This window comes from Dipodomys merriami, unplaced genomic scaffold (genome assembly GCF_024711535.1).
Source record: "Dipodomys merriami isolate MVZ:Mamm:240054 unplaced genomic scaffold, mDipMer1.0.p SCAF_40, whole genome shotgun sequence".
In the NCBI taxonomy this organism is placed as follows: domain Eukaryota; kingdom Metazoa; phylum Chordata; class Mammalia; order Rodentia; family Heteromyidae; genus Dipodomys; species Dipodomys merriami.
The window spans coordinates 3,792,565-3,819,195 of NW_027205604.1; the positions used below are offsets into that span (position 1 = coordinate 3,792,565).

The 26,631-nt window shown below is 38.0% G+C and overlaps 1 protein-coding gene and 1 non-coding gene across 2 annotated transcripts in view; one reads left to right on the top strand and one right to left on the bottom strand.

Annotated features, from left to right (window-relative positions):
• Positions 1-8,046: 8,046 nt before the first annotated feature.
• The window catches only part of Zmat3 (zinc finger matrin-type 3), a 41,205-nt gene continuing 22,620 nt past the window's right edge, over positions 8,047-26,631 (top strand). The window contains exons 1-2 of the mRNA XM_069991866.1: positions 8,047-8,279; positions 13,422-13,746. Of these exons, the coding sequence (XP_069847967.1) occupies positions 13,477-13,746 (270 nt within the window). The 5' untranslated portion in view covers positions 8,047-8,279; positions 13,422-13,476. The remainder of the gene's footprint in view (positions 8,280-13,421; positions 13,747-26,631) is intronic.
• LOC138806544 (U6 spliceosomal RNA) lies at positions 23,692-23,798 on the bottom strand. The gene has a single exon (XR_011365916.1). It is a non-coding gene; the product is annotated as a U6 spliceosomal RNA (small nuclear RNA).

A 26,631-nucleotide genomic window follows, 5' to 3' on the forward strand; every position in this document is an offset into this window, starting at 1 on the left:
CTCAGCCTCCTAAGTAGCTAGGATTACAGGCATAAGCCACCAGCACCCGGCAAACCTGTATCCTCTTGTGTCCCTATCTTGGGGTTCATTTCACTTAGCATCATCTTATATGGTCATATGTACATAGCTTTTGACTTTTTGTGCTTGCTTGGTAATATTATCCTAGACATATAATAGTTATTGCAAATCAGGGAAACCATGGGACCTATGTTTCTTTGGGCCTGGCTTACTTCACTTAATATAATTTTTTCCAAGTCTTTCCATTTCCTAATAAATGGGGTGGTGTCATTCTTTCTGATGGAGGTTTAGAATCCCATTATATACACACACACATATATATATATATATATATATATATATATATATATATATATATATGTTTTACATTTTCTTGATCCATTCATGCACTGAGGGGCATCTGGGTTGGTTCCATATCTTAGCTATGGTGAATAATGCTACAATAAACATGTTGTGCTGGTAGCTTTAGTATGACCTTGTTTGTGATCGTTTGGGTAAATGTCCCAAAGTGGGATTGCTGGGTCATAGGGGAGCTCTATGTATAGGGTTTTAAGGAACCTCCATACTGCTTTCCAAGTTTACCCTCCCACCAACAATGCAATAGGGTTCCCTTTTGGTCACATCCCCTCCAGCATCTGTTGTTGTTAGATTTCTTGATTATAGCCATTCTAACTGGGGTTAGGTGGAATCTCAATGTTTTGGTTTGCATTTCTTTTATGGATAGCGAAGTTGAACATTTATTCATGTTCCTATTGGCCATTAGCAGAAAGAACAGTGCTGGAGGAATATCAATACCAAATTTCAAACTCTACTACAAAGCCATAGTCATCAAAACAGCTTGGTACTGTCACAAGAACAGACCTCAGGACCAATGGAACAGAACTGAAGATCCAGGGCTGGGAAGGTGGCTCAGTGGTAGAGCGCTTGCCTTGCATGCTCGAGGCCCTGGGTTCGATTCTTCAGCACCACATAAGCAAAAAGAAAAAAGCCGGAAGTGGTTCTATGGCTCAAGTGGTAGAGCGCTAGCCTTGAGCTGAAGAGCTGAGGGACAGCGCCCAAGCCCAGAGTTCAGGCCCCACGACCGGACCCCCCCCCCAAAAAAAAAAAAAGAACTGAAGTTCCAGAAATGAACCTCTAGACCTATAGCCACCTAATCTTCAATAAGGGAGTTAAAAAATAGAATGGAAGAAAGACAGCCTCTTCAGTAAATGATGCTGGCAAAATTGGTTAAACACTTTTAGAAAATTAAAGCCAGATACTTACATATTACCCTGCACCAGAATCAGCTCCAAATGGATCAAAGAACTTCAAGTAAAAGCAGACACCTTGGAAACATACAGGAAGGAATAGGAGAAATTGTAGGGCTCTTTGGCACAGCCCGAGATTTTCTTAGTAAAGACCCAGAAGCACAACAAATCAAAGAAAGGTTGGACAAATAGGAATGCATGGAACTGCAGAGCTTCTGCATGACAAAGGACATAGTTAGCAAGATCAGCAGTAAGCCCACAGATTGGGAGAATATCTTCACTAGCCATTCAATAGACAAGGGCCTCATATCTAAAATATAGTTAGAACTCAAAAAATTAAATCCTCCAACAACAAATCCTCAAAGAAACAACTGCTTGATTAATAAGTGGGCTAAAGACTTATAGAGAAACTTCTCTGAAGAGGAAATAAGAATGGCCAATAGACACATGAAGAAATGCACAACTTCTCTTGTCCATTGTTTTTATTGTGAAAATACCATTCAGAGGGGTTATTCTTGTCCATTTTTTATACTTTCTTCTGTCATACTAAAAGAAACTTTACTAAAACTTTAAAAATCAACAAATGAACAATTGAATGGAAAGTTTTCAAAGAAGGAGTACAAATAGCAAATAAATACATCAAGAAATGTTCAGTATCCCTGGCAATAAAGGGCATGAACATCAAAACAACATGGAGATTCTATCTTATTGCAGTGAGAAGGGCTTTCAAGAAAACAGTAAGAAAGCCAGGCACTGGTGGCTTACACCTGTAATCCTAGCTACTCAGGAGTCTGAGATCTGAAGATCTCGGATCAAAGCCAGTTCAGGCAAGAATGTCCTTGAGATTTTAATCTCCAATAAAGCACTAAAAAACCAAAAGTGGTGCTGTGACTCAAATAGTAGAGACTGGTCTTGAGCTGAAGAGCTAAGGGACAGCACCCAGGTCAAGTTCAAGACCCACCACCGACAAAAAAATTTAAAAAAAAGAAAAGAAAACAGTAAGAAAGTTGGCAAGGTTTTTAGGAAAGAGGAATTGTCAATATTTGTACAATGCAAATTAGTACAATTACTATGGAAATCAGTATGAAGGTTCCTCAGGAAACTAAACCTAGAATTGCAGTATCATGCTGTTATATCCCTTGAGTGTATATCTGACGGAACAAAAGTGAACAGTCAGTTGCGATATATGAACATCTATGTTTATAGAAAACATCATTTACAATATCCAAGCAATGAACCAATCAAGTTGTCCAAATGCCCAAATGCTGATGAATGGATAAAAAGAAATGTGATACATAGAATGGTGTATTTTTCAGCTATAAAGAAGAATTAAATTTTGTCTTTTGCAGGAACTAGAGAAGATACTGAGCAAGATAAATCAAGCTTAAAAAGATAATTACCACATATTTTCTTTCATATGCACAATCTAGATGTTAAAATATCAATAATAATAAGAATAATAATAACAATAAGGCATGATTGAAAAGAGGGTCTTTCTGAAGGAGAACCTAATGGGAATGGAGATGGAATGGAGGTGATGGGAAATGAGTATGATTAAAGCATACCATATGTATATACCTACACAGATACATACATTACATATATGAGAACATATATAATAAACATCATCTAAAATTATTTTTAAAGAATTATTTCTGTGCTTTCCATGAGTATTCCTTGTCTCTTTATCTAATATCTGCTTTAGTTCCTTTCCTTGCTTATATTGGACATTTTCTGATATCTTCAATGTTTCATTGCTAATTCTGCCCTATGTGTCCTTGCTTCTCACTATAATCCTAATCCTATCTGCACGTGGCTGACTCCTTTTTTGTCCTCTAGCTTCATTTAGCTATTACCTCTTAGAAATAATACCAAAATGAAGGACCCTAACAACTCCTGTACAGTTCACTTCTATCACCTTTCTCCTAGTCACTTGTTTTATGCATGTATTATATGTGTACTGTATGTGTGTATTATATGTGTGTTTATAAGCTCATATATGTGCATTTTACAGTGCTGGGAATCAAATCCATGACCTTGTGCATGATAGGTAAGTGCTCTAACACTGATGTTATATATCCCTGGCCCTATAATTGATAGAAATCTTTTTACATCATTTTGTTTTGTATTTGGATTGAACCCCCAATCTCAAAATTGCTAGGCAAGCTCTATACCATTTGAGCCATACCACAGTATTTCTTGCTTTTGCTTGGTTTATCATACAAAGTCTTGGGCTGTTGCCCAATTGGTCTCTGACTCTGATAATCCTACTTCTCTCTCTTGAGTAGATGTGATTACAAGTATACATCACCATGCTCTGCTAGTGACAGTTTCTTCATCATACTTACGGCTTTATTGTCTTTATACATTTTAAGTATGAATTTATAATCTTTTTAGTTATATATGGAATGTGAGCTCAAAAATCTTGTTTATCTTGTTCTGTGTTGCATTTTTAGCACCTTGAATTTAGCAAACACAGATTTCAGTTGAACTTGTTAAGGAAAAGATTTTTTTCTTTTTTTAAAAATTATCTAAGTAGTTACACAAAAAAGGTTCAATTCAAATATCAGTTTATGAGTAACATACATATTGATCATTATCCCTCCCAAATGATTTAACAAAACACCCTACCTTTAAGCTTTAACTAAATCCTACATATTATTTTTATAGGTAAATCCACTGATTCCTATAATGTTATATTTGGATATAATCTCAGCTATTACCTAACCCAAAGCATTTATTATGCAAATATGAGATGTTACCTAAACCTATTAAGTGATTTATCCAAACCTATTATGTTGCCTAAACCTATTAAATGATTTATACAAAGAAAGTGAGCATCAAGATCACAATTACCCAGGTTGTCTGACCTAATCCAGTTATTTCTTTCAACAGTAAATTCTGTTACTATAGTAGTGAAAAACTGAAGTAGTTGGCATTTCACAGCAAATCCTCTATTAGGGGAACCTGCCTCTCTGACTAGATATGTTTGTCCTGCAATAGACATCAGTTTACTCTTGTCTAAGTAAGTTCAAGGTTATTAAAATTAAGAATAAAAAAATGAAGACTGAGATTCACTTTTCTGATGCTGACAGTCATGAGCTTTAAAGATGGGAAACAATGGATACTTGTAAGAAATAAGGCTACAAGTACGGAAATTGAAGTCCAATTGCTCTAGGGGAAAATTAAGACCTTAGGGCACAAGGATTCCAGGAAGCATCTGATTCCTAGGCTCCAGATTTCCAGTTGCCTTCTGCATTGTTGGGTTACTAGGAATCTCCAAGATTCTTCCATTTTCTGTTCCGATAAATTTGAGCGTGTTTCAGTTACACATATTTAATATCTAAAAGGTGTTATAGAAGCAATCTAAATTCCCAAAGTATAGACAAATCAGTATTAAGTCTGTGTTAGGTTCAGGAATGCATTCTATTTATCTTAACATAGGAAGTTCAAATTATTTCCTCTATTGATTTTTAGATTGGGGAACTGAAGTTCAGATACAATCCATTCTAAATCAGAAGGTGAAGGGTTTGAATTCATATGAATAATTTTCAATTAGTTTTATTAACAAATTCAATGTGGTCTAAGTTTCAGTTCCTAAAATGTCCTATAGAATGTTTACATCACCAAGGAGCTTGTTAAAAATGAAGAATCTTGATTGGTCCTGACTTCAGACTTACTGAGACATTATCTGAATTTTCAAAACATCATCATCAGGTTATCTACGTACATGAGTTATGAGATGATCTGATCTAGTTGAAACACAGGCATGAGAGAATTAAACTGGATAACTTTGAACCATAGTATCACATTTCAGAAACATTCTTTCTTTCTTTTTGTTTTTTTGTTTGTTTGTTTGTTTTTGTTTTTTGGTTGTGGGGCCTGAACTCTGGGCCTGGGCGCTGTCTCTCAGCTCTTCAGCTCAAGGCTAGCACTCTGCCACTTGAGCCACAGCACCACTTCCGGCTTTTTCTGCTTATGTGGTGCTGAGGAATCAAACCCAGGGCCTCATGCATGCAAGGCAAACACTGTACCACTGAGATACCTTCCCAGCCCAGAAACATTCATTCTTAAAATGTATAAAGTAATTCCTACCTCACTGGCATTTTTGTGAGTATTATATAAACTTGGATATGAAGGCAACTGCTACAGTGCCTGACATTAGGCTTTTAATAAAAGTTAATGCCCTTCCCTTTCAATATTAGGTAAATACATCATTATTCCCATTGGTGGACAATATTCACACAAAGTAGTATTTTACATGTGTTAGCATAGTGCATGATTTTGCTAATCTTTCTATATACCAGCAGTATTCTTTAGAAGATAAGAAGTTTCATGTACAAAAGCTAAAAGTATATATATATATATATACATTATTAATAATAATAATGTATCAAATATTGTACCTATGCTGAAAAAAATACAAAATCTTAAGGACAGTCATGAAGTCTTGTATCATGGTAGACTATTAGGAAAAAGAATGCAATCAATTTAAATCCAAATGGAATTTTTCATGGGGAACTTGACAGAGTGATTTTCAAATTAATCCAGATAAACACTAAATAATAGGTGATGAAACAAAAAACAAAATTCAGTAAGGGGTAACAATTTTTAGTTTCGGCATCCTTTAATGAGTTCAAAGAGTGATAGGAAGGGAAGGAAAGAGGAACAGAAGGAGAGAGACTAGAAAGAGAGACAAAGAAAGGACTTTTATTACTTATCTCTACATAACAATTACCCAAAATTTAGCAGATTTAGCAACTTAAGGAAACATTATTTCACGTGGTCTCTATGTAGGACCTCAAGACTGGGTGTTTGTAACTCAAGTTTTCTCATGAGTTTGTAACCGGTTAACTGGGGGTGCAGTTGTAGGCTTGAGTATTAGGTGAGTTCTAAAGTCCTTCACATGGCAAAAGAAGGTCTCACATCCATGCATGTGTGTCCTTTGATAAGGCAGTTTGAATGGGATAAGGTTTCAAAAAGCAATCTTTTACTCTTTAGAAGTAATTCTTGGCATAGGTTTACATTCTGACTCTTAGTAGTGAATGTTGAGAGCAAATACCAAGTTTTTTTCCTCTTAAACTCATTTGTGTTTAAACCTAGGAAAGTAAACATTTCTCAGAATTATTTAGCACAGGGCAAGAAAGGAATTGGTCCCAATATTGTCTAATATAGAAATAGAGAAATAGATGGATTCATCTCAGATCTTTGAGGGAAACTATAGGGTCTTTGGCAAGATAAACTTAGGGACTGGTAACTCTGACCAAAGAATTAGGATAGACTTCACAGAAGAGATGTTATACTAGGAAAACCTAACAGATAAAGTATTTTTGTAAAAAAAATATTGCAGTCAGTCATAAAGGGCTCATGTCTGTAATTCTAGCTACTTAGAAGACTGAGATGTGAGGATTGAGGCTCAAAACCAGAATGGGCAGAAAGGTCTGTGAGATTCTTATTTCCATTTAGCCAGCAAAAAGCCAGAAGAGGTGTGTCTCAAATGGTAGAGTGCCAGCCTTGAGCAACAACAGCCAAGGAAGAATGTAAGGCCAATCGATCACTTCTATCTGTCTGTCTGTCTGTCTGTCTGTCTGTCTGTCTGTCTGTCTGCCTGCCTGCCTGTCTATATTAAGACAAAAACTGGGAAAATTATTATGAAAATAATAGGTGTACTCAGACCTCACACAAACTAAATATTCTACCAAAGAGCTATATCCCTAATCCCAAGGGAGAATTATTTTTTAATACTAAGTAACAAGTTATATTCTTGTGAGTGTTTAGATTATCAGTTAGGTTGCTCTTCAAAAGAAAAATAATAGACAAGCTTAGATAATTCTAAAAAAAAACCTTATAAAATTAAATGAGACAGCCTGTTATTTATTGCCTACTAAATATACTTGCTTTATATATTTCTGCATCTTGTGCACAGACATATAGTATTTGGTAATTGATGTCATGCTGTGCACAGAGAAAAACAGCTTGCAAAACTTAATATTCGGAAATACCACAAACTAGTAGAATCTAGTGTTGGAATCCTTCAGCTTATCTCTTAGTTTCAACTCTGTGATGTCCAGGCTGTTTCCTACAGCATGTAATATCTTAAGGTAAGCCAGTTTTCTTCTGGCCTTCCTCTCTTGCAGGTTGACGCTCTTAAGGTCAGGGAAAAGTCCCCTTCATCTCTGTCTGTCTGACTTTAATGCAGAGGAGAGGGCAAGGATGTGCGTGTGTGTGTGTGTGTGTGTGTGTGTGTGTGTGTGTGTGCGCGCGCGCGCGTGCTGTACTGCTATGGTAGCCCAAGGCACTGAGGTTTCTCTTTGCCATAGAGGGGCAGAAGTGCAGAGGTTTCCTTTCAAGGTTGTGTGGCAGCAGAATGCTGGAGATAATGGAAGTTCCAGTCAGCCTCCAATGGGCCAACCAGTGGGCAAGAGAGGGGATGAGATGGGAAAGAGTCTTTGGACATTGTAACAGGAGGATGAAAGTGGCAAATGCTCTTCCTTAACTGGGATCCACTTGTCACGGAGTGCTGAGGTGCTTCTGGCTGAGACTGGAGAGGGTGCGTCCTCCCGACTCGCGTCTTTGCTTCTCACACCTACTCAGCTCAACACTCCCACATTTATCCCTGCACCTGCCGCACGCATCTCCAGTCCGCAGGGGACCGCGCAGCGCCGCCGCCGCCGCCGCCGCCGCCGCCGCCGCCGCCGCCGCCGCCGCCGCCGCCGCCGCCGCGGCGTCCGGCACATGCGCAGTGGCGACTCTCCCGGCGCCCTGTCCCCTCCTCCGCCGCCTCCCGGTTCCGCAGTCACTTCCTGCAGCTGTTTCCCTGTGAGTCGGAGCCCGCTGACTTGACAGCACCGCGGCTGAACGGACTCGGCGGCCGCGGGTGGAGAAAGTTGCTGCTGAGAGACGGAGTTGATCCGGCGAAGCCGGGCCGCTGGGTCGGCGGCCGGCGCCCTGGCCCGAGGTGCCGCGAGACCGACGGCCTTGGCGCCGAGGCCGCGGCGCGCCCCGGGGGGCCCGGTGAGTTTAAGCTGCTGCGAGGCCTGGGGCGGACAGGACGAGTCGCGGGGCTCTGGGGCCGCCGACTGCTTTCCGATTCCGGCTTCCCACTGCCTCCGCGTGACGCTGCGGCGCCGCTCTCTCAGTACTTGACGCGCAGCCTTTGATCCTGGGCCGGGCTGTGGGAGCTCCGCCGTCCCCCGCAGGGCCGTGCACACCTACGTGGATGCGTGTATGTGCTTACCTATGGGGGCTCCACCTTTCGTGTTGGCATTCCTGCAAGATTAAGGTGTGTGCGTGCGTGTGTGTGCGCGTGCGTGTGTGTGTGCGCGCGCGTGTGTGTGTGCGCGTGCGTGTGCATGAGTGTGTGTGCACGTGCGCGCGCACCTCTCAGGAATGTAAGGTGTTTGTTGTGGGTGATGCTGAACTGTCTGTAGCTTTGATCCACAAGTGTAAATGGTTATTGGTCACCGGGGAGACTGGAAAACGTTCGCCAATTTGTCAAGGCCTTTCCTTCCTCAGTTCTCTCAGTTCCTTCGAGCCTTCCCGATGTAACACATACATACTCTGCTGATTATCTTTCTGACTGATGCCTTCTGTTGACTTGAGTATAGTTCCTCTCCTGTCTTTTCCAGAATTCTCAATGAAAGTCTTCCCTAGTTTGCAGAGATGTCAAAACTTGTTTCTGCATTCTGTTCCTTTTCCTCTGTAGATTTCTCCAAATGAGAAAGCGATTGCTTCAATACAGTATGTGAAGAGTAGGCCTCAGTCTAATCGAGAAAACTATGCTATGATAATTTGGTTTCTTTAAACCGGGTACTTCATAGAACCTTAATTTTCTTTAGTATCTTCTCATCCAGTTTCCAAACTAGGACATGAAAACCTATAAATACTTTTTTTTATGCCACTGCAAGTGTAATGTTTTAGAACTGAACAATATTTATTTACATCAGCCTTTAAGTCAGTCTTAAGTCAATGCAACAGCTAAACGGATCTGAGTCACATATGTTTGGGTCTCTTTATATTCCATTAGTAATTTGTTCATCCAGTCATGGAGGCTTGATTTTGCATATTTTGGGTTTATGTATTTCTAAATTCTTATTTGCATTGTAGTAATACATGTTGTAATTTTCATGATGTCTTATCTGGAAGTTGGCCTTCTGTTGATTGTTACAGAATTAGAAGAAATAATATTGTTATGCTTAGGTACACTTTAAATGTTACAAAGATAAAATACATTAATGGGTAAGTCTATACTGTAATTGTTTTCTTTAGTTCCTTTAGGAAGAAGATCGTTTTGTTCTTATGCTTTACAAAAGATCCTTTATTTTGATGGAAACCTGCAGGCACAATTGAGGAGAACGCAGGCTGGAATTTCCTTAAGTGGCAGCATTCATAAAACACGTCCAGACGCATTTTGGTGATTGGTGGCATTTGATTTTGTTTATATCACTGATTTCCTTTTTCCATATATTTCAACACAGCCCTGTACCCGTTTTTCCTTATGAGCAACAGTATGTTTATGTTAGTTTAGATCTGAATGACTGTATAAGCATTTTGTGTGGCCTTTTAGCATCACTAATTATTATAGTTAAGTAGTTGATTTTTTAAAAGCTGGTCTTTTAAAGAATTTCCTTAAAAAAATTCTGCTTCCACATTTGCTTTCCAGATATCTTTAATTGAGAAATACTGATAGAAAACCTGATAGAAAACCTGACTTCTTAAATGTTCCACATCTGTATTTTTTGTGGAACAGTTCTAGAACTTGAATCAAGCTTCACTTTTGGCTTTAGGTTGACTCCACTTTTGGCTTTTTGTTTGTTAAAGAGTCTTTTGGATTTTTCTGCCCAGACTGGCTTCAAACTGTGATCCTCAGATCGCAGGCTCTTGAATACCTAGGTTTACAAGTGTGAGCCACCAGTGACCAGCTTTGTATTGCTTTTTATATATCCTGAGAGATATGGGCAGAATACTTCTGCTTAGGGTGAAATAATATTTTTATTTTCCTAGACATTGTGATTAATGAAAAGTATTACCTAGATCTATGACTAATAATTTATGATTTTTTGTCCTTAGTTACATTATTTCTCAATTGCAGTAATTACCTCTTTGACTCTAGATCCTGAATGTAGAATTCAAATTGTTACTTAATTGAAATTATTTGGTGCTGTTTACTTAACAAATGGTGTAGACTTTTACATTTCCAAAACTTATTTGATTCATTTTTATAAATCTACAATTTGCATAATGTGCATATATCCAGGGCAGATGGAAAATTTCAGCAGCTACATTGTAGTTATATTGTATTGACCAAGAAAATATGTTTTAGTGTTATTGGGACCTTGGGGGAATTGTAGATTTTGAAATAAGCATTCTAATTTCAGTTAGTTAGAACCTTGGGAAGTCACAGGTTCATTTTGAGACATTCAGAATTTGAAGATGCCATTTGAGTAGGAGATAAGAACTATCATGAAGTTTAACAGGGAAGAACATACTGGATCTTCTTTGAGGGAATTAGAAGAGAGGGTTTTATTTATTGGAAGAAGGGGAAAGAAACAATGTGTATGTAGACTGAGAAACTGGATTACCAACCTGGATACTTTGTAATTTACCTACTGAAGGACAGGAAGTATTTTACAGAGGAGTTATAAATATAGTCCAAGGCAATATGAACTGCGGGCCCTATGCTGGAGGGCCTGCAGAAAGCAGCCTGAGTGGGGACTGCGGTGGTATGGACTGGCAGCCCTGGCTATGAGTACAGCAGCACATCTAAATGTGTATGTTACCAATGGCATCTGTTTCAACTCTGTGTAAGAAACGATAGGCTCAACCTCTCCAGTATTGCTAGTTGGTCAGAAGGAACATTTTAATATTTTAATTTGGAGTTACTTTTAGAGTTCCTTTATATTTTTTGTAGATCTGTGACACAGTGATAGTCTTTTGACTTTGATATTATTTGGATGGAAAAGAGATAGGTACTAAGATTCTCAGATGCTACTAGGCATAAATATTCTTGAGACTGTTTAAGTGTACCTGAGGGATGGGGTCTGGACCAGGTGACCTTTGATGTTTGCTTGACTTATGACTTCGATTTAATTAGCCTTGGATACAATGCTATTAGCGTTCATAGTCCAGAGGGATAGCAGTTGGAGCTGTACCAATTAATATAAAGCCAAATTCATAAAGCCATTTTTCAGTGGTAGAGAACATTGTGTCCATGTGAATGAAGGCGCAGGAGAAGCCAGAGCCGCCCAAGCCGCTGCTGCGGGCGACGCCCCAGAGGGCCGCGGGTTCCTGCCGCGAGCTGGGTTCACAGGGGTGAACCGGGTAATGGAGAGGAGGCCTTTGTGGCAGTGTGGACCAGGGACGTAGTGGAAGGTGGATGGGGATGAGTACGACGAGAGCAAGTTTGTGGACAGGGAAGATGGGGTGACGGTCAGGCCGGGCCCGAGACAAGGAAGCGTGATGGCTGCTCTCCAGGCAGCTGTGAAGAACCCCTGATCAACACCAAGGCAGGCAGTGCTGTCTTGAGTGTGCGCATCTCCTTTAAAGCTAATGATGGTCAATCTCCGGACAAGACTGGTGTGGATCCTCGTGAGGTCTGTTTATAAAGGCCTTCGAGCCCACCCGACACTAGCAGTGCTGTGCTGTCGCGGTGGCCTGCAGGAGGAGTGGGCCTCGTTTGCGTCTGGACTGCCAGGAAAGCCGCGCAGTCCGCTGGAGCTGGGTCTTGGCTGTGAGAGTGGGCATGCTGGTACAAAGACCAAGGCAACCAGATGCCATCACTGCCCCGCGGCGGCATCTGCTGCCCTCAGCTTTGCCTTCTTGCTTTCTTTTTCACATCTGTAAAGAAGAAAATTACACATCAGTTTTCCTTCGATGAAAGTTGGGATAAAATAGAGGAAGCTGTTCGTCGGGAATGTTTGTCCCCTCATAGTCATTTCAGTGATGTGTGTACCAATATAGTCATTTCAGTGATGTGTATACCAATATGTATGATTTACATATAAGTTTAATTGTGCAATTTTAACCCCTAGTGACTTGATTTCCTATTACATTATTTTTAACTAATACTAAGAGATCTGATCAGACTTTGAGGCCAGTTTCCTAACTCATCGCTAATCAAGAAATGATTTTTATAAATAAAAAAGTCTCGCAGCTTTTACCATTGGAAAACTGGACCATGCTTCCTATTTAAGCAAAATCTATTTCTGGACGAAGTGGTGAATGAACACCACTACCAATCTCCATCTTGACTTCTGCTGGTCTTCAGATTCTGCTGAGCTTAAGTATGCTGATGCCTTTTAGCATCCAGTTATCGTGACTTCTCAACTTGTGGTCACCCAGGGTCACCCAGAGCAAGGAGTCTTGCTCTACACAAATGTATCTATAAAAGATCAGAGCATGTTTAGCACATACATCAAACTTGTGTTCTGATAGTATGGTTCTGTTTGGAAACTACTCCAAACCAGAAGGGACATATTTAAAACTCTGGGCAGCCTCTCTGAGTAAAATACTATTTTATGTAAAAATATAGTAGCTGCCTTAAACATTGTGAGGTATACACAAGTATTTACTCTGCCATTTAATATGCCCAATAAATCCCTCAGTTTTCTTCAGGGTAATCGGGATCTCAGAAGATTTGGTTCAGATTCAAACAAATATACATTATGTGTTTCAGCTCAGTGTTTTTCTTAAGAAAATGCCATTCGGCAAAAAATTGTTTACTTTATTGGAAAACCAAATCAGTTCTCAAGAAATGACCGGTGCTTACGAAAAATCATTATTATTATAAAGTAACTCCAAAACCACCTGAATGCATATGATCAAGAGGGAAATCAGCCTGTGTTTAGTATTTACATTGGATAGCAGTTTCAAAATCACTGATTTATGTGTGAACTGGTACAGAAATTCTATAAACTCTGCTGTTTTTGATACTTGCTTTTTGTTTTGTTTTGTAAAAATGATAAACTTCAGAAAATAAAATGTCAGTGTTGAGTAAAAAAAAAAAAAAGAAGAAAAAAGAAAGAAACAGGAGAAGTTGTTATATATGGCAAAGGAAAGAAGTCCCCAAAATGGATTTGGGGTAGAAGGAAGATTCGGTTGTTGTTATTTTACATGTCATATTGCTGAGGTCTCATTGTGCATTTTTTTTCTGTTTAGATTTGAAGACATTCTCTCATCTCCCATTGGATTATGCTCAAGGCTTTCCTATCCAATGATCCTTCTGCAACACCCTGGGCTTCCTCCACCTAAGCAGCCCTCACCCTCTCCTCCTATGTCAGTGGCCACCAGGTCCACGGGAACCTTACAGCTTCTACCACAGAAGCCTTTTGAGCAGGAAGCTTCCTTGCCTCTGGCAGGGGAAGAAGAGTTACCTAAAGGAGGAGAGACAGATTCTGCCCTGGAGGAGCTGTGTAAGCCCCTGTACTGCAAACTCTGTAATGTCACCTTGAACTCAGCACAGCAAGCTCAAGCACATTATCAGGTAAGGGAAAAGAAGAAAATTAAGTATTGAGTGGGGTAAAAATTTCAGGCTCTGCCTATTTTACAATTGTCCCCATATAACCAGATGTGACCAAATATGCCTGGAAAATGTGATGACATAGAAAATAAATATTAGTTTGTTTCACTAAAAGCATAATGTTCCTATTTTACACATAATAATCATTTTTTTTACAATGGGTCTCTATCTCCTACTGTAAGATGTCTGTTGTTTGATAACTTACTTTATGAGCAAATATGAATTCTACTGTGGCAAACTCCTGGGGAATGCCTGGACATAGCCTTCTCTTTCCCCTACAGTATCATTTTACACCTTAATGTGTTTATTGACAGTGATGGATGTTTTGGGTAATGGATAGGAAAATCTCACTTTAGTGGATTATAAGATTTAAACTAGATAAGGAATGAAATCAATTGTACATTGTGTGTGTGTGTGTGTGTGTGTGTGTGTGTGTGTGATTGCTATAAATATTTTAGTTGGTAAGATTCATAATTAGGGGAAGCATGGTTGCTCATACCTATAATTCCAGGTACTAGGGTGGTAGAGATAGGGAGGATTAAGATTCCAGGCCAGTTTTGGCCTAAAGCTAGTGAGATCCTATCTTAGAAAACAAGCTGTAGATATGAGTGATGGCACATATGTATAATCCCAAGTACTGGGGAGGCATAGGTAGGAAGATGGTAGTCAAAGATGCCCCAGACAAAATATATGAGATTTTATGTGAAAGACACCCAAAAGCAAAAAGGGAATATGTTTAGAATCACTGAAAACAAACCCCATTACTGTCAAACTCCATTACTGTCAAAAGAAAAAGAACAAAAATAATTTCTGCTCTCAATGATGTGAATAAATAAATTTGAAAAACAAAGAAATAGAATAAACTCTATTTCTCCAGAATAATTAATTGGAGAAGGTAAAAGAGAAGGACTGTCACAGGGGAGAAGACAAACAGTGAAACAAGATTAAAAATAGAGAAAAGAAGGAGAAGCAAGTTGGGATTAAAGTAGAAATCAATTAAAAGTGAGAAGTTTGGATATAATAAAGCAAGTTTCTCAGAACAGAAGCAAAGAACTAACTAAGAAAAATGATACTAGGGGCTGGGAAGGTGGCTCAGTGGTAGAGTACCTGCCTCACATGCATGAGGCCCTGGGTTCAATTCCTCAGCACCATATAAGCAGAAAATTCAACTGGAAGTGGCGCTATGGCTCAAGTAGTAGAGAGCTAGCCTTGATCTGAAGAGCTGAGGGACAGTGCCCAGGCCCAGAGTTCAGGCCCCAGGACTGACAAAAAAAATAATAATAATGATACTAGTAACTGTTAAAATGAAGAAACAAATTGGAGTAGTTTAAATATAAAAATAGAAGAACAATATTAAAAGTATTAAAGGACCACTTCTAGGCATCTACCCTGAACAACAGGAACCAATATACAAGGACACGTGCACCTCCATGTTTATTGCAGCACTGTTCGCAATAGCTAGGATATGGAAACAACCTAGATGCCCCACCACAGATGAATGGATCCAAAAATTGTGGTATCTATACACAATGGAATATTATGCAGCCATTAGAAATGACAAAATAATGGCATTTGCAGGGAAATGGATGGAGCTAGAAGGAATCATGTTGAGCGAGGTAAGCCAAGAACGAAGAGACAAACAGTACATGGTCTCCCTGATAAGTGGATGATAAATCCAAAATGTTAGGTGATATGACAAAACTAACAGGACTTAAGAAACAAAGAATTCCCACTCATCTGGTTGAACCACTACCAAATATCCCCATGCTGCTGATCACATATATGGTATATAACATGTGAGCACCGTTATATATTACAGACTGTGATAGACAATTTGCTCCAGGAAAGTTAGAATGAACTTGTGACTTTAAATGAGCATCATTATTCCACAATACTGTGAATTTCCGGAAATTAAGTAATCACTTAATCACAATCAAAAAAAAAAAAAAATAACCTTGGGGAAGGGAGGGAGGGAGGGGATGGTAGGGGGAAAACAATGGAGGGGGTAACAATGTTCAAGAGGAAGTGTACTCATTACCTCGCTCATGTAACTGTAACCCTCTGTATAGTATCTTTACAATAAAAAAATTAAAAAAAAAAGTATTAAAGGAGAAAAGTAATCTTTGCATTTTAACTTGGATTTCAGTAAGGTAGAAATGGTGAAGATGACAAAATGTAATTCAAAATAATTGGCAACCAGAGAATAATTATATAGCCTAGAGACATGTCTTTCTTTGTTAAAGAAAGTGTTGATTGCCTTAAATAATATTACTAAAAGCTGGGTGCTCATGGCTCACACCTGTAATCCTAGCTATTCAGCAGGCTGAGATCTGAGGATGGAGGTTCAAAGGCAGCCCAGGAAGGAAGTCTGTGAGACTCTTATCTCCAGCTAACTACCAGAAAACCAGAAGTCAAGTTGTGGCTCAAAGTGGCAGAGTCTTGAGTAAAAGAGCTCAGGGATAGTGCCCAGGACCCAAGTTCATGCCCCAAGAATGACAATGTAGCCTGGTTTGTGGTCAATTGGATATATGCCTGTGAGTGGGATTGTTGGGTAATAGGGACTCTATGTTTAGTCTTTTGAGGAACCTCCATTCTGCTTTTCTGAGTGGTTGAACAAGTTTATATTTCTTTTTTCTTCTTTCTGCTTATGTGGTGCTGAGGATCAAACCCAGGGCCTCCTGCATGCAAGGCAAGTGCTCTATCACTGAGCTACCTTCCCAGCCCACAAGTTTACATTTCTACCAACAGTGTAGTAGAGTTCCCAATGATGCTTATTGAAATCAACTCTAAGAAATGGAAGCAAGAGGGTTTTTTTAATTGTACTGTTTGCAATTCTTTTTTTTTTCTTTTTTCTTTCCTTTTTTCTTTGGTTTATTCTCTTTTGTCACTTTTTGATTTCTGTACCCTTCATCTATTGTATAGGCTTATCCGATTTGAGGAGGGGAAGGGGAAGCTCAGAAATGGTGGGACAAAGGTTGAGCCAATTCAGCATTGAAACCCATATGGGTCATTGGTGAATGAACTATATAACTTGAAGGTGGTGGGGAGGGAAGTCAGTAGTTGAAAAGCTGGGAGAGAATGAGGGAGGAGGTGACACTGTTTCAAAGGAAGTCTACTGGGCTGGGAAGGTGGCTCAGTGGTCGAGTGCTTGCCTTGCATGAATGAGGCCCTGGGTTCGATTCCTCAGCACCACGTAAGCAGAAAAAGTCAGAAGTGGCGCTGTGGCTCAAGTGGTAGAGGCTAGCCTTGAGCTGAAGAGTTGAGGGACAGCGCCCAGGCCCAGAGTTCAGGCCCCACAACTGACCAAAAAAAAAAGGGAAATCTACTCATTACCTGACTTATGTAACTGTAACTCCTCTGTACGTCACCTTTACAACATAATTTTAAAAACTAAAAAAAAAATGAAATACTTAAAATATTTTGGTGATTTTGTTTAGTCTCAACCCTTGATTCTAGCTCGTTTTAGGTATTTTCTGATTTCATATCACCTTGTCCTACCTATCCTACCTTAAGCCTGCATTGTACTTTTTAATTGATAGTGATTTTATCAAGGCATAAATTCATTAATTTATCTATATGCCAGATAAAAATGGTCACTAGTAATGTGCTGGAAACACCTTCACTGGAAGTGACATATTACTGTGATTACATTACCCAAATCTTTTGTCAGTTTATTCCATTGTTGAAACCTAAACATTAGATTGATAACTTAACATTTCCAAACTGGGGCTGTTGTATCAATGACCCAGGTACATCTGTAGTCATCATACATAAAGTTTTCTCCAGGACTTTTTTTTTTTTTGGTCCTGATGTTTGAATTTAGGGCTTGGACAGAAAAGTCTCAAGAGTCATTTTTTTTTCCCAATTAACTAGGAAAATACTGGAATTAGAAGTGTGGCTCAAATGGTAGGGCTAGAGCTCTTGAGAGCAGAAAGCCAAATGGGGGTGGGGAAGGAGAGAGAGACAGAGACAGAGACAGAAACAGAGACAGAGACAGAGGCAGAAACACAACAGAGAGACAGAGATTCTAATAGTCCTTACTTGTGTGTTTTAGTTCCTCAAAGTCATATGTAGGTTAGTATGTTTTGTATGTAGATTATGACTTTCAAGTATCTTCTTGTTTCTCCTTTTGGTTTTAATACTTTTTTTAAGGGAAAATAATCTTATGCCTTTAAAAAATGATTAGCATTTTAACAGATTTAGGAAGATATGGGCCCTAGCAGGAGAGAAGAGCTAACAGAGTAAAACAAATTAAGTTAATTAGCTTTTCAAATCCCTCTCTTTATAAAATTCACTGATTTCCTTTTTCATTTGAATTTGTTCCATATTTGGAACTTGATTTATTTTGTAGCTTTCTGTACTCCCAGGAGTTTTTAGTTGCTTTTTTTTTTCTTTTCCCTCTTGTTTTTATGTTATGTTTATCATAGGTTCATTCCTATTTCCTCTACCAAGCCCAGTAATTTTAGCTATCATGTTGAAGCCTCCTTTTATCTTCAGTGTCTTCTCAGGCCATTTCAGATGCCTGCCCTCTGATTTTACTGTACAGCTATCAACTTTCTACTTTTCTTTATTGCTATTTGGGTTGGATTTTCACTTTTTAAATGTACTTATTTTCTTGTTTTAGTTTATTCTATCTTGTTTTGTTGGAGTGTATCTTCACATTACTTGAAAAAAGAAAGAAGAAATATAAAGTGTACATTGCAAATACGTCTCAAAATGCGATCTCTAAAACTGATCTCTAAAACAAAATTCTTCCATTGTGTTCTCATATTTGGCAGTTCTGTTTTACCTTGAGATTTGTTTTCCTCAGAATGTTAAAGACTGTATAAACCTTTAAAAAAATCATATAATGTTTCTGAAAAGAAACCTTACTCTGGTTCTGATTCTTTTGTAGGTGACCTGCTTTAATTTTGTGGCCTTGATTTTTCCCCCTCCTCTAAGCGATTAGGCTTGCTTTTTTTTATCTGGAGTTTGAAATTTCTCATTGGTGAATGTGTCTATGTCTGGTTTTCTATTTTTCTTTTCTTCTGGTTAACATTAGAAGATTCATCAGTTTGTACATGCCTGATCCTGTGAAGTAGGGGGATTTTTTTTTTTCCTTTATTTTTTTGTTGGTTGTGGGGCTTGAGTTCTAGGTTTAGGCGCTCTCCCTCTTCAGGCTCTTCAGCTCAAGGCTAGCGCCCTATCATTTGAGCCATAGCACCACTTCTGGTTTTCTGGTGGTTTGTTGGAGATAAAAGTCTCTTGAACTTTCCTGCTCGGGCTGGCTTTGAACCGTGATCCTCAGATCTCAGCCTCCTGAGTAGCTAGGATTACAGGCGTGAGCCACTAGCACCCAGCTCTTTTATTTCTTAGATAATATAATCTCTACTATTTCTTCCTCTGGAAATATTATCTATCTTATCCTATATTCCCTGGTTGTCTTCTTCTTTTTCTCCCCCAGCTTTACTGAAGCATAATTGGTTTTATATATTATTTTATTTTATGAAGTAAGACACCACTTATTTATGAAGATACATTCTAAGAAGTATGAAATCTTAGATACTACTAAGCCTATATGTAATATGGATATATACAAACATACACACATTTAATGCCCTTTCAAAGCACTTAGGCAATATATGCATAGTTTTGCAGCTTGAAATGTGACAGCAAAATGAGCATAGTTAGATTTGTTTTACCACAGATACCAGCAAACCAATGTGTGACTTTTTTTTCTTTCCTTATTGAGAGTGTTAATTTTTTTTTTTTTTGGTCAGGTGTAGTGGCTGAACTAAGGCTAGCACCCTACGACTTGGGCCACAGTGCCACTTCCAGCTTTTTTCTGTTTATGTGGTGCTGAGGAATTGAACCCAGAGCCTCATGCATGCTAGGCAAGCACTCTACCACTGAGCCAACTTCCTAGCCCTGAGAATGTTAATTTTTTACTTAAAGGGAGGGTCTTAAAGCTTCTCTTTGATATATGTGAATTGTCAGTATCATTAAGTTTTCATTTTGGAGACAATCATTATGACAGTGATAATTGGTAGGGTGAATGAATGGCAATGGCTTCTAAATGATAATGGCATATCCATCATGGAAACAGTGGACAAATGCATGTTTCATGTATCCAGCAAGATGAAGCCAAATTGCATGACATCTCACCACACTAGGGAATTCGTACAATATCTAACTTAAAACTTGTAAATTTTACATTTCTGGAACTTTCCATGTAACTGGGACTGAAACTGTGGAAGGAGAAATTAAGGGTAAGGGAGACTATACTGTATTGCTTATCTCTTCTCTTTCCTATTATTATTTTATTTTTATTTGAGAGATGTTACTGACTTCTAATTCTACATTTATGTGTTTTATTTCGTTTGTCACTATATTTAATTAGAAAGGATTTCTTTATTTCTTACACCTTTTCACAGCATCAATTAAGAACATGAACTTATTGACTTTGAGATCGGATTACATATAACTTGTAATTTACCACCTACTAGGTTTAGGATGCTGGAAATATTTCCCAACCTGTTTTTGTCTCATGAAGATGATGATTTTATTGACTTATGGAGCTGCTAATTCTACTTCAAGTCAATGAGTATAAGGCATACTGTACCTGAGTGCCTGTGTCTGAGGCAGTTCTTAATACTGCTATAGCTAAACATGGTGACATGGGACAATGAGAAGAATCAGACTTTCCAGATATGTTACTTGGGGCTTTTGATAGTTTGGGCTTACCTAACTTTTTTTTTAATTTTTTAAATTTTATTTGTGAACATACTGTACAGAGGGGTTACAATTACATGGGCAGGATAATGCATACATTTCTTACCAAGCATTGCAGCGTCCTCCTTTGTTTACCCTTCACATCCCTTCCTTCCCAGCCTCCCCCTTCCCCCCACCCAAGCCTCCCCCCCCCCACCAACGTTGTAAAGCTCGTTTTTGACATGATAACTTGTACTTCTCATTGTTGCAACAGGTCCACCTGAATCCTTAAACGGCTTGTTTTTCCCCATCTCCTCCACAAGTTATACTGACATCAAATATAGTGAAAGCGGGGGTTATACTGTGGGGGAGGGACATACAAAGCAACAAAGAAATAATCTTACAAATGTGTTAGAAACACATGCATGAAAGAAAACAAACATTAAAATACATATCTAAGGGTTCATTTTCCTAACATCACATTATCTGACCTTTTCCACTTGACTCATACATATACTAGATATTGCAAATAAGGGAAACCATGGGACCTGTGTTTCTTTGTGCCTGGCTTATTTCACTTAATATAATTTTTTCCAAGTTTTTCCATTTCCTAACAAATGGGGCAATGTCATTCTTTCTGATGGAGGCATAGAATTCCATTGTGTATATATACCACATTTTCTTGATCCACTCATCTACTGAAGGGCATCTGGGTTGGTTCCATGTCTTAGCTATCTTACCTAACTTTTTAATTTGAATAACTTTAGACTTAAAAAAATGGCTCCAAAAATAGTAGAGTCCAAAAATTTCTAACTATACCTCATCCAGATTCCTGAAAGATTAATATTTTATGTAACTACATAGAAATGATCAAAATCAGGAAATTAACACTGTAATATTTAATCCATTATACCATGTCAGTACAGTTCATTATGCTTGGTATCGAATCTAGAATGAATTAAAGTAGTTTGTGTGTTGCTTTGAATTTGGACACATATTTTGTGGAGTGATTGATTGTGGTGCTGAGGAGGAACGTTTGGCCTGAGCATGCTAGACCACTGTTCTACCACTGAACTCAGTTCTCAGTGCCTTCTTTTTTAGGATCCTAAACTTTTTGAAGAGTTGTATTGTAGAATGGCCTAAATTTAGGCTTATTTTACTAAATTCAGATTATATATATTATTGGCAAGAATACTACAAAAATTATAGTGTGTTTTTCTAAGTGAATCAATTCAGGAAGGATATGATGTAACTGATGTTGGATTACAGATAATTGTGAAATTAGATCACCTCATTAATTGTGTTGCCTGCAGGAGCCTCCATTGTATAATTATTTTTCATTTCCTGTTGTATAAATGTCATATGGATAGATATTATGGGACTGTGTGGACATCTTATATTTTTGTCCAGTGATTCTTATCTGTAATAACACAGTGGTGTTTGTCATGTGGTGATTTTTCAGTTTTAATCTTTCTATAGTTACTAGTTGAAATTTTACATTCAGAAACACTTTCCCTTAACGTTTATTTATCTAGTCAAGTTATTTATTAATATAATTAGCCATAGATTCTTACTTTATTTCTAAGGAAACAATTTGTTTTTATCTAGCCAATTATTAATATCACCATGTGTCTACGGATCCTTGCTTTATTCTAGAGTGATAATCTACTATTATCATTATTTATTTATTTTTATGTTTAAAGTGTTCCAGATTTAACAGTGTCTTTTCAAACTTGTGCTTCTGTCATTTTGATATGCTTCAATAAGTTTTTCCATAGTTCCTTATTTTCTAACAGTATAAACTATCTAAAAATCTTTTTGTACTTTTCCTTCTCCCAGTTATTTCTCATAGAGTCATGAATAGTATTGGAAAATGAATGCTGTTTTTATAACCCAAATCTAGGCACTAGATATTCCTTTGGTACTGGAATGTCCATTCTGTATCATGTGAGTGGATATTTAAGTGTATGTTTATGTGTGTGTGTGTGTGTGTGTGTGTGTGTGTGTGTGTGTGTGTGCGCGTGTGTGTGTGTATTAAAAACGGTTCAGAGTGAGGGTTCCAATTTCAATATGACACTAGTGTTCATTTTAATATTTCTTCTTTTTCCCTTATGTTTAAGTACTTTGACAGAAATACCAGCATTCATTATTCACAAAATAAGGATGTGCTCATACACATTCTTAGTTTCTTTATTTTTTTATTTTTATTTTATTTATTTTTATTTTTTGATGGTTGTGGGGCCTGAACTCTGGGCCTGGGCACTGTCCCTCAGCTCTTCAGCTCAAGGCTAGTGCCCTACCACTAAAGTCACAGCACCACTTCTGGCTTTTTCTGGCTTATGTGTTGCTGAGGAATCGAACACAGGGTCTCATGCATACAAGTCAAGCACTCTACCACTGAGCTACCTTCCCAGCCCCTCTTAGTTTCTTTAGTTAGGCTTCTTTTTTCTGTTTGAATTTTATATTGGTTCCTCATCCATACTTGTTTGTTTTGATTTTCCTTTTAAGAATCAAATACTGCTCTAAAGTTCAAAGTGATATAAAATTGTGTGCTCAGAAGTGTCATATTCCATTCATATTAAAATGTCACAAGGAAGCCTGGTGCAGATGGTTCATGCCTGTAATCCTAGTTACTACAGGAGGCTGACCTTTGAGGATCAAAGTTCGAAGTCAGCCTAGGCAGGAAAGTTCATGAGACTCTTACCTCCAATCGACCACCAGAAAACCAGAAATGGTGCTGAGGCTCAAAGTAGTAGAGGGCTAGTCTTGAGCAAACAAAGCCCAGGAACAGTGCCAGGCCTAGATTTGAAGCCTCAGGATTGACAAAAACAAGTCATAAGGAAACTCAGTTGTACAATTGCTATAATAAAATAAGTATTCCAAAAGAAGTGTCATATTTTACCCTTTCTGTTGTCCATTCTTATTCTGCTAATATTTATACTTTTATGATGACTTTATTGTTTTTTAATGGGAACAAGGAATTTCTACTAAGCTTTATTTTTTAATTAAAATTTATTAAACATAATATACAGAGGGGGTTGCAGTTTTCAACAGCATAACCTCTTTCCTCATTTTCTCCCAGTTTTTTTTTCCCATCCAACCTCATTCTCTCCCAAATTTTATAGTTCATTTTCAACATAGTGTCTACTGAGTATTACTTCTGACTTAATTCACCTTTTGTTCCACCACATCTATGCTTACCCTTCCCCTTTCCAAATAAAACATATGGAAGGCTTCATGGATTTGTGTATCATCCTTGCGCAGGGACCGTATTAATCTTATTTGTATCATTCCAATTTTAGTACATGTGCTGTCAAAGCAAGCGCTTTTCTCATGTTTTCTTATGGAATATTTTAGCATTTGAGTTCTCAGCTATTCATAGAATCCTAGCTATTGACCTTTGCAGTATCATGAACTTTTTCTATTTTCCTCTTTTTTTACTGCATTACTCCCATGTGTCATATTGTATAACATCAAATATTAATCTTTCAAGCTGGGCTTGGGATATGGCTCAAATGGTACAGTGTCTGATTTCAATCCCTGGATATAGTGGGAAAGACATATGGTGAGGTGCTGATGGCTCATGCCTGTCATTCTAGCTAGTCAGGAGGTTGAAATCAGATAATTATGATCCAAAGCCAGCTCAAGCAAAACTAGTATTTAGGACTCCATCTCTAATTAACCATAAAAATGCCCAACTAGAGGCATGGCATGAATCTAGTGGTATAGTGCCACCAGTGAGCAACATTGAGTGAGGGCATGAGGTGCTGAGTTTAAGCAATCAAGCCACCAGTACTGTCAAGAAAAAAAAAAAGAAAAAGAGAAAAAGAGAGAGGGGAGGAAGAGAGGAAGGAAGGAAAGAAAGAAGGAAGGAAGGAAAGGAAAGGAAGGAAGGGAGGGAGGGAGGAAGAGAGGAAGAGGGAGGGAGTGAGGGAGGAGGGAGGGGGTGAGGAAAATAGAAAGGAAGGAAAGAAGGTTGGTCTTTGTATTCATCTCTCCTTTGAGCCAGTCTTCCATTTACAGAGCTTAAAAGTACCACCAGCCATTTGTTGGAGTTTGTCATCTGTTTCTTGATTGGTTAAAACACTATTTATAGATTCCTCATTAGTATTGAATTCCTTAGTTTTTACATGTTTAAATTTGTTAAACACAGTCTTTATTTTACAAAGATTTTTCTTACATCTTGATTTTTTAATACAAAGACACTTAGATGGATATAAAATCCTTCATTGATTTTTAAAATAAGTTGTTTTTAAGTATCTATTGCCGTGTTATTTTTTTATATTGTGGATGTCATGTTATTCTTTGTAAGTTATTTGATTTTTTTTTTTTTTGTCCAGAGAGTCAAAGGCCTTTTTTTCCTTATGAAGTAGCCTTTCTTTTAAAAAGTTATGTCTAATAGCTGGGCGCTTGTGGCTCACACCTGTAATCCTCGCTACTCACGAGGCTGAGATCTGAGGATTGTGGTTTAAAGCCAGCCGGGGCAGGAAATGAGACTCTTATCTCCAATAAACCACTAGAAAACTGGAAGTGGCGCTGTGGCTCAAGTGGTAGAGACTTGCCTTGAGCTGAAGAGCACAGGGACAGTGTCCTGGCCCAGAGTTCAAGCCTCACAACTGACACAAAACAAAACAAAACAAAAAAGATATGTTTTAGTTTTGATTGTCTCAGATTCATTTTTCCAGATATTTAGACAGCCTTTTTAAATATGTTCATTATAGTCTTTCATTTTTGCAAATTTTCTTGGCCTAAATATTTAAACATCAGTTCTATTTCTTTCTTATTATTTTTTCAAAGACACCAACTATAATGTACATGGAGATAATAATTGTTCTACCTAGTAGAGATGTCCTGATTATTAAATATGATAATATTTGTGGGGCTAGGAAATGGCTCAAGTAGAGTGACTATTATGAGGAACTGAGTTCAAGTCTAAGTACTACCAATAAATAAATATTTATAAAGTGCCTTGCATATGACAAATGCTCAAAAAGTTTGCTTCCAATATTGTCATAATTGTTATGTTATGGGTACAGTGTTTACTTTAATACTAGTAGGGATGTGGCATTGGAAGTAAAGTACTTGCACTATCTGACTTTGAGCTATCTGGTCATACTGGATTCCTTAGTCATATCCTTTACCTTCTGTATCATATGCTATATTGTTTTCAGTGACTTCTTCCTGTTGTTATGCAGATAAGCCAAAATATAGCATGTCTTAAAAAAATCTTCCAGTGACATCATGTCCCTATTTAGCTCTATACTTTATTCTTCTACTCGCTCTAAGATAGAAAAATCTTCTATGTGCATAACTCTTCTACCTACTGCTTGTTTTTTTCTATTTTCATGCCTCACATTCCCTGCCACATTTTATCTCAACATTCCACTGACTTGTCTTGATTTTACTCAAGGAAGTAGCAAACTACTTCTTTTGTTTATTTGTTGTTGTTTTTAATTATAATGAAATCCTTTAGATGAAAAATAAAAAAAGTTGCACAGTTGTATTTGCCATCTAGCTTATTAACAAGAAATATTCTTTTTTATATTTATTAAGTACAAGTAGTGGAGCTCAGTGCCTAATGTTTTTGCTTAGCTCTTTTGCACAAGGCTGGTGCTCTATCATCTGAACCTCATCTCCACTTCTGGCAATTAATTAGAGATTAATCTCATGAACTTTACTGCCTGGGCTGGGCTTTGATCTTCCTGAGTAGCTATTATCAAAAGGGTGAACCACCAGTAAGAAAAAAGGCGCAAGTAAAAAATATTAATTCAGGTGATATTCTCATGCATTTTTCCCAACTATATCCCTGGCTGGTGTTTCTGTATTGTTATGATTCCCCCCCCTCCCCCATTTTGGGTGTACTTTTGCTGAAACAAGGACACAGGATGACCCATTGCAACGAAGATACCCACTGGACAGTATATTGGAAATGAACTTTACAACTTCAGGTGGCAAGGTAGGGAGGGGGGGATAGGAGTGTGGAAGCTGTGGGAGGAAAGGGATAGTGGGACAACAACAAGGAAGGGAAGGGATAGCAATGATTGACAAGTAATATACTCATTGTCTTACTCATATACTGTAACCCCTCCATACAACATCTTAACAATAAAATAAAATTTAAAAATTCAAATTGTTAAACTTTATATTAAAAGTTATTTA